The sequence below is a fragment of the Toxotes jaculatrix genome, chromosome 6 (assembly GCF_017976425.1).
Source record: "Toxotes jaculatrix isolate fToxJac2 chromosome 6, fToxJac2.pri, whole genome shotgun sequence".
Taxonomy (NCBI): Eukaryota; Metazoa; Chordata; class Actinopteri; family Toxotidae; genus Toxotes; species Toxotes jaculatrix.
In genome coordinates, this window is record NC_054399.1 from 1,822,465 (window position 1) to 1,837,700 (window position 15,236).

General features: G+C 40.8%; 1 protein-coding gene across 1 annotated transcript in view; it reads left to right on the forward strand.

Moving 5' to 3' along the window:
• The window catches only part of rab6ba (RAB6B, member RAS oncogene family a), a 35,815-nt gene that overhangs the window by 6,288 nt on the left and 14,291 nt on the right, over positions 1 to 15,236 (forward strand). Inside the window, exon 2 of the mRNA XM_041039738.1 lies at positions 11,390 to 11,448. Within this exon, the coding sequence (XP_040895672.1) occupies positions 11,390 to 11,448 (59 nt within the window). The remainder of the gene's footprint in view (positions 1 to 11,389; positions 11,449 to 15,236) is intronic.

Below are 15,236 nucleotides of genomic sequence, written 5' to 3' on the forward strand. Positions count from 1 at the left end.
TGACTGTGGGTTTAATGTTTTTAAATAAACTGTCACGTTTTCTGATGTATTAGGAGGAGCTTTCAGTCCAGCAGGAGCTGGTCTGCAGCAAAGGAATACCAAACAGTATGACGGTAGCTCTATACATATGCTGCACAGCTGAGTGGGCGTGTTCCCAAAGGCCCATGGGAAAGCACAGCCTCACTTATACACTGCCCAGAATAAAACCGAAATGCAAATCTGTCTGCTGCCCATGCAGGGATGTAGAGAAACTGTTTGATTCAGTTCCACCCACCTGTGTTCCACTGAAAAGAGGTTGGAAGCAATATCTGACAACACAGTTTAACAAAGAGTAGGAATAAAATAGGAAGGGTTGGTGCTGCTCTTATTACAAACATAAGGTCTTACCGTGTTATTTTAAAGAACAGATTTTAACAGCGATTCATGAACCTTTAAATTGCCTCACCTCATTCAGCTGGAGAGACTGTTTGCAGATCATTCTGTCCGACTCGCGTGTCGTAGAAATGGATCGGGCTCTTGCTTCATGTGAGATCTTTTGAAGGAGAGAGACCAAGAATCCCATTTAAACATAATCCCAGTTGCTCAAACAGAACGGCTCTGTGAATAAAATCCCCGCCGTGGAGGGCGGCTGTCATTTAACCGGCATGGCATGTGATACTTCACTGAGTTCAGCAGGTCTCATTCAGTGTTTACTCTTTCCCCAGCTCCCCAGATGAGCCCCCATCATGGGGCTGCTCAGGCCTGAACGCAGTCTGTTGGAGCCTTCACTTAACCTGCCTTAAAATCAGTCATTGGGTTTTCATTCGTTGAGGAGGTTAATCATTCTTTAAGATAACATTAGTTAATGTTTTAATCAGCTCTGTTCCATACAGTAGCTGTGACTCTGGGAATACTGTATATTGTCTTATTGAGATGGCAGTGTGAGCACCATGCAGGGACTTAAGTTGCAGAGTGAAGCTGCAGTTTAACACAGGAGGGAGTGTTTTATCTAACTTAGAAGTGAATCACTACCAGACAACTTGCAGATAAACAGGTGGCAGAGATGCTGTGGGGCCACAGCAATGCAGGCCCGCTCTAATGCTTCTGCTGCTTACTCATGGCTTCAGCCTGTTCAGGGATGGCTATTCTTAGAAGTGTAACGTTATTTTATTATTTTTTTTTTTTTAACTTTTTAATCAGATGCTAAATATTTCTGTCTTTCTTCAGCCCTTTTTATAGTGCTTATCCTGTCTGCGTCCTTTGATGGACAGGAAGGCATCTCCAGGCCCTGTTTTTTGTCTTTTTGTCTAGTTTCCTCCTGTTCCAAACACTGGAGACTCTTTGGAAGCTGCTGAGTTCTTTGTTCCACACATTGCTGTAGCTATGGGAGAGTTGAGCCTTGGAGCAAAAGCAAGCCTTGATCCCAAACACAATGGTTACAATGCTTGTTTTGTTTCTGCTGTGGAACAAAGATCTAAAGGTAAACACGCTAGAATTTTATAATGTGAGTCCGGCCCTGAGTAAGCATTTCTTTGCTGAAGCAATCATGACTGTTCGATCTGAATGCTCAAAACTCTATTACTTTTTTAAACCGCTGGCTTCATGCCAACACACACTGTGTGATGCAGCTTTTCTTCTAAACTAAATAAGGCTACACTACATTCGTAAAGTCCCTAACTGTCTGCATTTTGTGTATTTCTCAACTAGTCATAATTAAAAACACAGGTCTGTTGTACCCACGTGTAAACAATTTGATGAAGTTATTTTTCGTATTACTGAAAATAATTATTTTTACCTATGTGGTGCATTTGAGCAAAAGCTGACGCCAAGTCCGTCTGACCCACTGTTTTCCCAGTGTACTTGAAAGCAACATATTTATTGGGTCTGGCTGTTTGTTTACTGGGTCAAGAGGGTCTTGAAGACTCCAGTGGGATGCCCATGTTGCCCTGTTTCTGTTAAACATGAGAACTAGAAGGCCTAAAGTCTCTGTGGTTGGGTTTGTTTTGGAGTTTTTCTGCCCCTGGTGTAAATAAAATGGCTTAATGCAGCTTATGTCAGTCAGCGTGTATTTGATATGTCAATTTGAGATTCACGTGCAAAGTGTTTTGCACAAACATCACTAAAAGCAAAAGTGCTCAGTACTCTTACAAGGAGATTAAATGGCTTACCGTGCCACACGTGGACTCATTATAACCATTATAACCATTACCTGGCACAGTCAGTAGGCCTACTGGTTCAAACAAGCTTGAGTCACAGATCTATTAAGCAGAAATTATTCTCGTGATAAATTGATGAGATGGTTCAGAGTGATGTGGACATTTTCTCCTTGTATGTTTGAGAGTTGCTAGTTCTCTGAGGATTTTGCTGTACCAAGTAGTTTTATACATTAATTAGCCCTCTGGCCTCAAACAGAAGACATATGACTTCTGTCTCTTTTCCCAAGGCAGTCACAAACACAGAGAGTCATATATTTCAAAACTGGTGTCACACATTGGTGGATATGCCATTGTGCTCTTACTTCTCCTGCGTAGAAGGTAGAAACTGGTCAAACCAAATGTTAAAAACCGAGTCTGACGTCATTCTTGCCACTACTGCACTTCGGTCAATATTAGCCCAACATAATCCTGTGCTGTCTCTTGTCCCTTTAACAGCAAAGGAAATTGCGCCTCATGGACACCTGGATAATGAAATTTCATTAACAGTAAAAGGCATAAATCATTAGAGTCAGTTACATTCATCACAGTCCAGTCTACACAGTGTTTGTCCCACTGTGTGGTCGTAGTGAGATGAGAGTCCTCAGCCTTTTTCCTCTTGTGTTCATTTAAAACTAATTTAACGGCACAGATTGGTCAGACATTCAGTTTTCAGCCTGTAAACTGTTCACTCCCACTCTCAGACATAGCTACATGGTCCTTTTGTATTAAATCCATGTCTTTCCATGAGTCATTGTGAATATACTCTTGTAGAACATGTTGTTGCAGCCTGTGCAAGTCATCACATAAACTTCATTTATCAGTGTTTAATTAGCGGAATGGACTTAGTGATTTTGCTGTACCAAATAGTTTTATACATTAATTAGTTCTCTGGGTGCCCGGTGTCACTCCTGGGGGGAGATGGAAAGCGTTTGGGCTGGAAATATGATATATGAATGTGAAATATGATGTCCATACTGAAGAAAGTTTTCATTAGAACTAATGAGGGTAACTGGCTCTATTTATCGTATCAGCGTTTAATTAAAAAGCATTGATTTCTGGAGATGTAGAAGGACAATAGATAATCTAAACAGATAGATTAAAGAGCAATGAAAATGGATCAGAAGGTGAATCCAGTATGTCTTATGCATGTCAGGATTTTAGGCCAAAGCTTTGCTAAGATGTTTCGGGGACAGAGAAATAAGGTTGAAAATAATTTGATGTGGTTTCCGACATGGCATTGTTTAGTCATGGTGGTAAGCCTCCCAGAACTTGACCTAGCTTGTCAATTTAATTAATAGATGGTAGATTAAACAGTAATCACGTTTATATATTTTATATTTGTTGCGTTAAAAAGCAGCTCTGCTCTTTTTCCCTGAGGCCAGGGATAATGAGAGATTGGTGCAGCATATTCAACAATCTGCAACGGACACTCTGAACACCTGTTTGTAATTTCAGTAATGAGATTTACTCATTGGCCCTGTGTATTTACAGTCAGCTTCATTAATTTCCTTTGTTAACCTCAGAACGGGTAATTTGAACTGAGTACACAATGGAGTTATGATTTTTATCTGCTGTATTCAACACTGAGAACACAAGTAGATCAAATAATATTAGAAGTAGTACAACATACTGTATGTCTGGAAGACTGGAAATGAAAGCGGTGTCCTGTTTTTCTGGGAGGATGCTGTTTTCATTTCTCCAGCCTCCAGCTGCCCTTTGCCTTGTGAGAATGGAATCTAATTTGAACATTAAAACACCAGGTTGGTCTCTCTCAAGCCCTCTGGCCTCAAACAGAAGACATATGACTTCTATCTCTTCTCCCAAGGCAATCACAAACACAGAGTCATATATTTCAAAACTGGTGTCACACATTGGTGGATATGCCATTGTGCTCTGACTGCGTATTTGTGTGTGTGTTGCTGTTGCTTTTAGTAACGTCGAATGCCTCATTAGACTGCATAAGGGCTGAAATGGCTTTCTGAGTGCTTTATGTGCGCACGGGAAACTTTGTTGAGTTTGAAAGCATGTTCATCCATTATTCAGAGGTATTGGTAAATGGACCTGTCCTTGTAAGAGTTCATTTTTCAGTTTCTCTACAGATGCAGTCCATGTGACAGATTGTAAAAACAATCAATCCTGATTCTTACTGCGATCACAGTAACTCAGCTGCAAATATTATGTCTAGTTTTGTTGATTTTGGTGAGTCTACATGGGAAGGTTTAATGCCATGTTACCAGATAAGAAATGGCTGAATCTATCTTTACAAATAGATGTGTCGATTTCAGAATTTTTAGTGTTGGCCCCAAACACTCCAGCTACCAGTATGGCTGTAACCAGGTAAATATTGTTTTGGCGTTTTATGGTGAGACAGATGTCTGTGATAAAACAGGCTCCATTTGTTTGAAATTTGTGTAGCTATCTTTCATATAGGAAGCTACAACATGTTAATGATGTTTTTCACGTTAAACTCAATAATGGTGATTATATCTTGTCCTAAACCGACTCAGTATAACATGTCAGTTACATGTCAAACACTTTTAACTGTCACTCTCACAGAGGTGTTTGCAGTGGTAAGACCTCGGCTAAAGCTGATGGTGGCCGGAGCTCGAAATAATCTCAAATCTCTGAAGCCTCTGCGCTAACAAGAATAATAGAGCTGTAAGTTGTCATGTTGTAACAGGTGCAGGGAGATGTCAAGCACAGTCTGTACACACCCACACAGTCCTGAGGACCGAGGAGAGGTCTAATCAGGCATATTAAGTGAAAACGCCTGTGTGGGTGGACCCGGGATTTATCTTCTACATGAGTTATAACCACCCTTATTAAATGTGACACACATGAAAATGTGCTGAAAGGCCGTTGTGAAACAATGGTCATAGTGAATGTGCTCTAACACAGCTACAGATGGTGAAAAAAATTTGGCCTTATCAACCAAATGTGCCTCACAAGAAATCAACATTCAACACCAGTTTATTACAGAAAGGAAATAATACAATACATGCGTATCAGATGTCAAAGACAAAGCAAAATGTTTCTCTGAAGATTTCACTTTTATTGAGTTATGTTTTTGCTGCTGTCTAACCACCATTTTTTATTTATGAGTAGCTCTTCTAGTTCCTTTGTGCATTTTATTTTTTTGGAAATAGTGTGCATGATCACCATACTCAAAGTTTAAGCATGCGTTGATCATGCAACACTGACTTTTGTAAGTATACTTCACATGGTAGCATGTTATAATTTATACCTAGGTATAAAGAAGGCCAGGCCTGGCTGAAGTATGTACCTCCATCATTTAAACTGCTTAAAGTATCACGAGTAAAGAGGCATAGTTTACTTCCATATAGGCAACATGCAGGCAAATCTGGTGGGTTCTTGCCAATAAAGCACTTGCCTGCAGCTTATTTTGACCAGTTAGCTGTTTGCAGCACATGAAATTCTAGGTGTGTGACGGTGAAGTTTGCCCGAGGCAGCTTCGTGTGTAACGCTTGAATCCATAGATCTCACTGTGGCTCAGTTTTTGGATTTGGTTTTATGAAAAATGCAAGATCTTGTAGAAGGTACAGTACATCCCGGGGCACAACTTTTAGACTTTCTTCTTTCATATGAGGGTGTAACCAGACCATCAGACTGACCGTCAAATCATCAGTTGCTTAGTGGCCAGCATTAGAAGATTTGCTGTACTGCTGACTGCCTTCATGGATGATATGTGTCCATTAGAATTTGTTTTTCTAACACAGTATTTGGTCAATTGATTAAAATCAGATGCAGCTATTCTGTATTTGTGCAAAATCCATATACAAGATTCTTCTGTGCTCTTAAGGTGACAGTCTCTTTTGATTTTTTAATGCATGTGTAATTTGAAGGAAATTGATTTGAAGGCCCATCTGCTGTTTGGCATTCTCCTGTTGTGTTCTTTATGCCGGCTGCTGTGACTAAGAATAAGCAAGTACACAGATTTAAGAGTCAAGATCTCTCCTGCTGGTCTGTGTCTTCTCCAGATCTCTGTAAGGACAATCATAAATAACCACTTATTTTTCTCTCTTCCACCGCTCATTGATAAATATTAGATATCCGCCTCTCTCCAGCGTGCCAAGCTCTCATCCTGGTGTCGTGCAAAGGCAAGGCATGACACGCACCGTTTTATTTTTATCCATCTCCCTGTGAGTGGGAACCGGGCCCGTGCAGAAAGCACTGCCATGCTTTGATTGGCTGCCAAGTGCTGAAGGGTATTCCATGATGCCCACCACCAAGTGACCAGCAGTAGTTTTTACCTGGCTGCTTGGCACAATGTTTTTTTATTTGGCTTTAAAAAACTCAGCAAGAAGTAGTAGTGGGACATTTATAGGACTGTGTGTGTGCATTGTCTTGTCTATAGCCAGGATGAATGCTTAATTTACAGCATCAGCCATAATAGGTTTTTAAGTCCCTGCAAATGCAAAACTGCAAATGTTTGCAGAACTGTTTTTAATTGGAGAGAAGCTTCCTCCTCTTAAACTTGCTTTAGAAAACATTTTACACGTTTGCACACATATGCCCGATATACAGTGCTTAACAAATTTATTAGACCACCACCCAATGTGAGGTTTATGCCACAGCTGCCCTAAATTAATCACCAAGTTCGGTTATGTGTGAAAGAGGAGTATTTAGCTGTTTCTGTTTATTTGCCAAATAAATAACAATAAAATTTTTAGTTTTAAACAGGTTTTTGAAAGATTTCTAAAATATTTATGTTGTCTCATCTTTATGACGGGTGGTCTAATAAATTTAAGCACTGTACATATTCTGTTAGTGCTGAAAGACCAAGGTCATTTTGTCATCAAAAGTGTGTGAATTTTTCTTATTTCACTCTGATTTCAGTCACATCCATTCAATACAATCAGCTACAGTTCTTATGGTGTCACAGGGATTTATTGATTTTGTTCTAGCATATTTGTCACACATTATATTATTGTTTTTTGTCACTGATGGTGTAGGTGTAGAGATGAGAGAATCCTTAACTAACTCATTTTATGGTTGCATAGTTCACAAATGGCAGGAGGAGGCAGAGCCTAATGTGAACCCAACTGTGTAGGACCTTTAATGTGCTGTAAAGTTGTATTTAGAGCTCGTAAGAGTTGCCTTGATGAGGTGTCTGCTGACTGTGCTCTGCAGGGTCCTGGTGGTGAAAGTGCAGGTTGTGCAGCAGCAGGTGCTCAGTTCTTCCCGTTAATTGGCCCCCATGATGTTAACTCACTCCGCAAAGTCTTTGAAGCATCGCATTGAGTAGAGACTTCATTAAAACCAAGACTGTAATTGGAAACCTACTAGGCAGGAATCCCCTGTGTTTCTGTTCACTAAGGTGTCTATAAGCTGGCTACATAATTGAGAGCTAACTCAGTGTGGTAGTAGATCATCAACAGGGACAGCGTTATTGGTTTTTACATGTCGAATTCTCTCACTGTGTGGAGATGTGTATTGAGGGTCCAAATAATATGGTCTCTTTACAGTGAACAGTCTAGTTTAAGAATAAAGTAAGTAACCTGCAATGTATTTAAAGGGGGACTCCCTTGATTTTACACACACAGGTCAGTAAACTCATCATGGAGAGTCTCTCCTCAGCTTGTGAAACAGTTGTATAATATCTCCTGTGGCTTTGGAGGAAAGTCTGAAAGTCTGAGAAAGTAAAACTCATGAGGCCACCAGCATTGTTTTGATTTAAGTAGTGGTCGCACCACAAAGTATTCTCATCCATGGAATATAAGTGCAGCCCAGAGTTTGGTGTAGTGCCTACGCTCAGGGCTAGCTGGTGAGCTAACTGTTTCCAGAGCTAACGCTTGTCATAAGAGCTCTGTTTTCTCTTTCTGTTGGGATTTTGTTCAGCATTTGTTTTAGTAAAGAAGTTATTGAGGGGGGGAAGCTTTGCCCACCAACCTAAAATGCTTGCTAATGGTCAGTTACCAAACTCCTTAGTTTGTTAGCTTAGCTCCGTTGCTAATGAGGACAATGACTTGTATTTGTACTTGCACCATCCATGGGTCCATGCAGTTTAAAGAATGAAGTCATGTAACAGGCATGAAAGGTCTAAGTAAAGGCTGTCATTGAGTTGCATTGTGGGAAATGTATGATGCGTATTAGGAACTAAACATCAGGATATCTCCCTCTGCATTGGTTTTGGCCATTCTTTTTTTTTTTTTTTTTAATCTGTCTCGGTCAACAACATAATAGGGTTTTAGGTAACATTAACTAGTTCCAGTGCAGCTATAACACAGTCAGGATAAGTAGTACAAGTATTGAGCAGATGTCTGCTTACATTAGGCTGTCCAATCAGATGGTGCTGTCTATTTCCACGCCAACATGTGGACTTCATCTTATTGCAAGTCTAAGTGGAAAATGATGTTGTCAAGGTGGCATACAATGCTGCGCAATGACGTTAAAGATTTAAATGCCTTATATAACTTCATGAATACCTCCTCTCTAACCCCTAGTGCAGCTACGTAACAGAGAGGAATAACTCTTCTAAAATTACCACAGCTATTTGAGTTTAGCTGTTATCACAAACACGCCAGCAACCATGAATCACTGCAAAAAAAAAAATCACAATCAAATTTTTCAGCTCTTCCAAAAGACTGAAATGTAGGCCTGCAGCAAAAGCAAGTAAAATTTAAAACTGATCATGTTGTTAAAGGCATTGCTCTTGGTCAAGACATTATCAAGAAATCAAAACAAACAATGCAGCTTCCCATCCCTTCACAGTCCAGACTGGCTCTAATTAAGGTAACACAAGAGGAGCATATTAGCATATTGATTCTGAGGTCTCCCTTTGAGCTTAGTAGCAGATTGGGACATGAATGAGCTGCTTTTTAAACAAGCCCACTGGGTCTTTATTAACGCAGGTTAGCTCGGCTGGTGAGGACCACATGGAGGCGGCCTGGGTGAATCGGGCTGCTGTTGTTGGAGGACATGTTGTGAATGGCAGACAACTTTCTCCTGTTCTTACGTGGCCATTTGCACAAGAGGAGCCTGTGCACTTTATCCGCTCTAATTAGATTGTGACGGTAATCAATTGGTGGTAGACACTGCAGAAGAAGCTACAGTGAACAGCCTAAATGTCAAGGAAAAAAAAAAGCCATTTGCACAGACAGGCCTGGAGTCAGTGGGAAAATTCATCAAACACAAACTGGACTCGAACAATAAATGTTACGTCTTGTGCTTTCACACTGAAGGGTTTACCATCTGGTATGTTTTTTAGTTTAATACCAAACCAGTTAACCTTTTCTTTCCTATCTCTGTTTGACACTCACTGAATCTCCTCATGCTGATTATAAGACATACTTTATATGTTGTATCTAGGACATATCCAAACAATCTAATTAAAAGGATTAGTCTGTTTTAACACTTGTCATTGCATGATTAATTTTATTTAAGGTTTCTCACTGGCCTGTACCCAAGCAGCTTAATTATAGTTGAACCTCCTCTAGGTCAGTGTTACATTTCCTGTTGAAATGTGTTAAGCTGCAGTTTTCTGTGTAAACCCACTGCCCTGTGAGAACACACCTGGGTTACGACCTGAGTGAAAAGAGGTTATTGCTATGTTATCTCTACCGCTGCTTTGGATTCTGCTTTTATGCCTGACTAAAGCTACTAATCATTTGAATCCCATCATAATCTCTAAAATAGCATAGAGTGTTTATGGCAAAGAGGATGAAAAGCTTATGAGGGGGAAATGCTCATAAATGCAGAGCTAATTCTGGAATGTAATCAAAAATCTGCCTTGTTAATCACTTCTTTTTAGCCTAACAGGAAATTCGCTGAACTATTGCAGCCATGTAACTAAGCTTCCTGCTTCCACCCCAGTAATTAAATTCACACAAACAGACCTGGAGTTACATCTTAAGATACGGACAAAAATTAAATAACACACTCAGCCTTTTAAGGAGACTTCTGTAGGTTGGATCGGGACATGTTTTGTTTCCCTGTAGTGCTTTCAACGGCGTAACTCAGTGCCCATCATTATACTGTTTTGTACATACATCCAAGTAAAATCACAGTGTGCTGTGATACACCTTCCCTCTCTGGCCAAGGACTTTTGTTGTCTCCTCAGATTTTGTTCATACCTCACTCTCCCCGATACTACTTGAGTTAGAGGAACAGAAAAAGGACGTGCTGTCTGTCCCTGAGTGTTTCGAAGCTTTCAGCAGTGACTGAGAGGCACAGAGTGCTGTGTCATGCTGCTTAGTGGTCGAGGACAATGAGTCAGCAGCGAGGATGCTGGATCAGACTCTCCATTCTAATGTTCTGCTCTCTGATAGCTACTGACGTGAAGGCATTCTGCGCCTAACGAATATTCAGGATGAAGAATCGTTATGAAACCACACATGTAAAGTCAGCGTTGTATTGCAGGATGTAGGGCTGCAACTATTATTTCCATTGATTAATCACTAAAATGTGTAGTAGTCAAAAATACCCGTTACAGCTTACAAGACATCGGGGTGAGGTGTTCACATCGCTTGTTTTGTCTGATCAAAAGTCCAGAATTCAAAGAGAAGAGCAGCAAACTCACATTTGAGAAGCTTGAACTGGGAATGTTTGGCATCTCTGCGTGACAAATGACTGACTGATTGACTCTGTTAGCAACATAAACAATGGTCATCACATTTTAATTCAAATGTTATGACATTGTGATTGGTACATGAACATACATGATATCATGTTTTTTTCCAACTGAGCCCTGAGTAAGAAGATGACTGAGAAAACTGGTTTCCAGTCACTTTAAAGACAACCAGATATGATTTTTGAAAGACTTAAACTGTCTATTGGTGTCTTGTCTCGACATTATGCAGGTGACAGACAACTGTAAATGTCAACACAACCTGTGGAAAGCTCTCAGGTAACAGTCCTTCGGCTGTGCTTGACTTTTCCTCAGGTTTCCCGTCGTTCTGTGAGAAATGTTGAGATTTCATGTCTGTATTCTCTCTGTTTAATACGCTGAATGTGAATGTGGGTGTTTTGGGAACACATAATGCTGGTTACAGCAGCAGCTCTGTAATTACATCTGAACCTGATGCCACTGCTGACCTCCTGGTCACCTCCACACACACTAATGAGCTCCCTGCGCTGCAGTGACAGCCACAGCAGAAAACATAACCACCAATCCCTGCTGTTAGGTATGGACTGTCTGAATGCAAGAAGACGAGGCCTCTTGTCTCATTATTATCTGTCTCTGTCTTCTCTTGCAGTTGGAAAGACGTCTCTGATCACACGGTTCATGTATGACAGCTTTGACAACACATATCAGGTAAGTGCTACTGCAGGCACTGTGTACATTCAGTCACCGTGTGCTGCATGCATTTCATTTGATAGAGAAACATACAGCTGTACATAAATTAAAGAAATAAACCTACACAAATGAGGCTCAATCAAATTACCAACGTAACAATCAGGGAAATTCATTAATGAAAAATAAAGAGATTTTGCGTCTTTCTCTGTGTAAAACAGTGAAGTTAAACCCAACAAGGATATTAAAACAGACACGTTTGAACCTAACCACATCAACAGCGCTGTGGGCCCTCGGGCAATCACGGTGTCTAACCCTGTTCTGCAAAGCAGCCTAATCTCACTCATCATTCTAAAAACAGAGTATTGCTTATGCAGCTGCAGCACTCTGTGCAAGCATCTGCACACACCCTGAAAGACCCTGAAATAAAACCTCAGGTATTATTGCCTTATAAGCAAAAGGTGTCTACTTCTATGGTAATAAAAAAGGAATTAAAAATAAATCTCACAAAGCTATTCCGCCCTCTCCTGCTTATATTGTGTAGAGTGTGTATATGTGTGTCTTTTGGTGCACTCAGGTTCTTTATTTGAGGAGTGTATGGTATTATGAGCCTGTGTAATGTGTGAAAACCATAAGCAGATTAGCCTTAGAAACACTGTTATACCATCAGTGCTTTAGAAGACTGAAGGTGAAGAAAACTTCTGCTTAACTTCAAATAAGAAATACAACTTAATTTGTCTCTGAACAAAAAGCAAATAAGAATATTTACCAAAATGTCCAAATGCACAGAATGGGGAGGACAAAGCCTGCTACACAGACTGAGGGTTGGACATGGTCAGAAATATTGCTCGGCATGCATTCAGTTTCACTGCATCCTGCTAACCCCACAGAAAGGAAAAAAAAAACAGGTCTATGTTCTTCAGTGTTCACACAAGTACTGTGGCGTGTTGTAATGAGATTTGCGTGGCTCATTGTGTGTGGATTAAATTGTCCGTGTTAGGGCTGCGATGCTTTCACAGTTGCTGCTGCTTCGTCTTATGTTTCTACATTCATAAGTCATAAAACTACAGAGCCAGACATTTCACACTGACTGTTAGGACTCAAGTCTTTTGTCTTGCTGCTGAATCTCCATAACGCAGAGATATGTCTTTTAAACACGTCAGTCTCACAGACTGGAACAGGACTCAGTGACTGGGAAGCAGAGTTATTATGACAGCAGTTTACTCAACATCTTACCTGATCAGCATCTCAAAGGTGGCTCTGGAAATGGATCCGTTCGTTGATTTTTGTTAAAAGCAGAGAGTCTTTGCAAATAAGGGAGTAGAGGGATTTCTCTGTATTTTGAAGTCCATTATTACTGTTTCTGGACACAAATTGTCCCTTAATGCAGAAGTTAGGAAATGGGAAATTGTTTTCAAATCATTACTCTGTTACAGAGAACTGTGAGCCGTGCCCTCTCAAGGGGTTATGGGAGAGCGGAAGGTGGTTTACTGCATGGTGAAATGGATGGATGAATGGTGAAATGGATGGATGAATGGTGAAATGGATGGATGAATGGTGAAATGGATGGATGAATGGCATTGTTGTAAAAACAAGGAGAAGTTAGTTATTGCAGTGCCCACTTCTGTCTGTGCATCCATGGGTACGCTGCAAACAGGAACTGCTAATTACTAATTTGGCTTCTAATGGTGCCAGTTTGTCAAGGTGTAAACAAATACAGGCCACTCGGGGGGCGCTGCTGTAATTCGGTCCAGTATTATGCAACATGACATGACTGCAGTGAGATTAATATAAAGTAAACAAAGGCCTATAGTGCATGGAGAGTAAATGTGTCACGATCATTTCCTGCATCATTTTCAGAGAGTAGCACACTCCTAAGTACCATTACCTGAGAGAACGTGGGCGTCTGTTGTTGCCTGCAGTCTGTCTCGCTCCAAGGCCACTGATATAACTCCCAACCTGAATGCAGCTGGATAAATTAGCATGAGGGAATATGGTTTTCTAGACAAATGGACGTCTGAGAGAGACAGAGAGCTCTCCTCGCCCTGTCTTTTTCAGCGTTGTCCTCCCATTTTCAGTGGACGGGCAGCATGCTAGGTAGACAGGTACCAGACAGATAACACCTGCTTATTTAATAATGCCCCCATATGCTGTTTAATGTCAGTCTCTGCACCACACTGTTGTAATGGCTTGTATCTCAGTTGATAACAGCAGCTAGGGAGGAAAATGAAAATCAGATGGTCATTTTATTTGTGTGTAAAACAAATGCACCATTTAACCTGCAGTCCAGAAAACCTTCTCACAGTCACCTTGTGTTTTTTTTCTCTGGTAGTGGATTAATGACTTTGTTATGGGCGCCATAACCTCGGCTCTGTAGCCATAGATCAAAGCCAAAGCTCATTCTCCTCTCAGTGTGTGTGTGTGTGTGTTTTGTCCTGTGTGTGTGTGTGTTTGCATGCTGTCTCCATCTTCCCTGTGTCTTTTCCTCCCTGGCTCGGTCTCAGGTAGCTGGGCTGCAAATGATTTTGCAGTCGTTTTCTAGCTCAGCTCCCGAGACCTTTGAGTATTAATTAAAATGCTGCATGCATTAGCTCGGATGGAGTGTTTATGCTGCGGCTCGGAGGGGAGGAAAGATGCTATGAATGTGAGTCTGCAGGAGACGTGTGTCTTGATGAGAAGATTTATGAACACATTCAGGCTTACATATCACCACACGCTTTTGTTTTCGTGTAAGTCAAGCTTTTAGATTTCGAGCAGATCCAGTCGAGTCCTTTGAAGGAAGAGTAGCAGTATATTTAGAGAACAAGAAAGAAAGAAAGAAAGATGAAACCGAGCATGTTAGTGGCTTTAGTCAGCAGGAGGACGTGAGCGAGGCGAGCCAGATTTGCTGCCTCTAAAGCAGCAGACTCCCATCAAGCAGCCAGCCAGCCGAAAGAGACGCAGGCAGGCATCCTCACTGCCTGGCAGCACATGCTAAAGGGCTCAGAGGCCTCCAGAGGCACAATGCTTTTGTCAGCTGTGGTGGAGCTGTCAGTCAAGCCTGGCCACCAGGCTGTGACAGCATCTGTCTGCTCTGCCCAAATGCTGGGATATTTAGTGCAGCAACTGGTGAATGTCTGTGTCTGTTTGAAGCAGAGGATAATTCATTAAATGTATAACACTTCACATACCATTGTGGTCCTCTGTAGGTATTTCAGCTTATTTTTTTTCATTGTACTACATTTAGTTTGCAAATAATTCTCCACATAATCCATCTAATATTTATAACCCTGTTTGAGAAAACAGGATAGAGCTAGAACAGGATTGGTTGGCAAATCCAGAAACCATCAATTAACTACGTAAGTAACCTTCATTGGTTGCAGCATTTTAAATATGAGCATTTGTCCTTTTTTCTTTTTTTTTTTTTGTAATTTTCTGATGTTTAGTAGGCTTAATGATTGGTACTCTATCAAAAACACTCAATACATAATCAATAGTGAAAATAATCATTAGTTGCTGCTCTAATTTGTTACCACTTCCAGCTCTATTTTAACCAGCCACACTTATACACATGTTGTATTGGTGTAAAAATCTACGCATACTGCTGGAGTGACATGAGTAATGTGACTTAAATAGACTATGAACACACTGGCACAGCCCATTACAGTGGTTACAAAGTCAGCGTGCTATAACTGCCTGCTGTCTGAAGGAGGCATGATCATATACTGATCTGTTTCCTCTTGTGTTGGCAGTAGACTTCAAATTAATCAGCTTTGGTCTGTTCACAAACTGCTGTTAAATAGTCATACTGGTGTTTGCACTCTGATCAA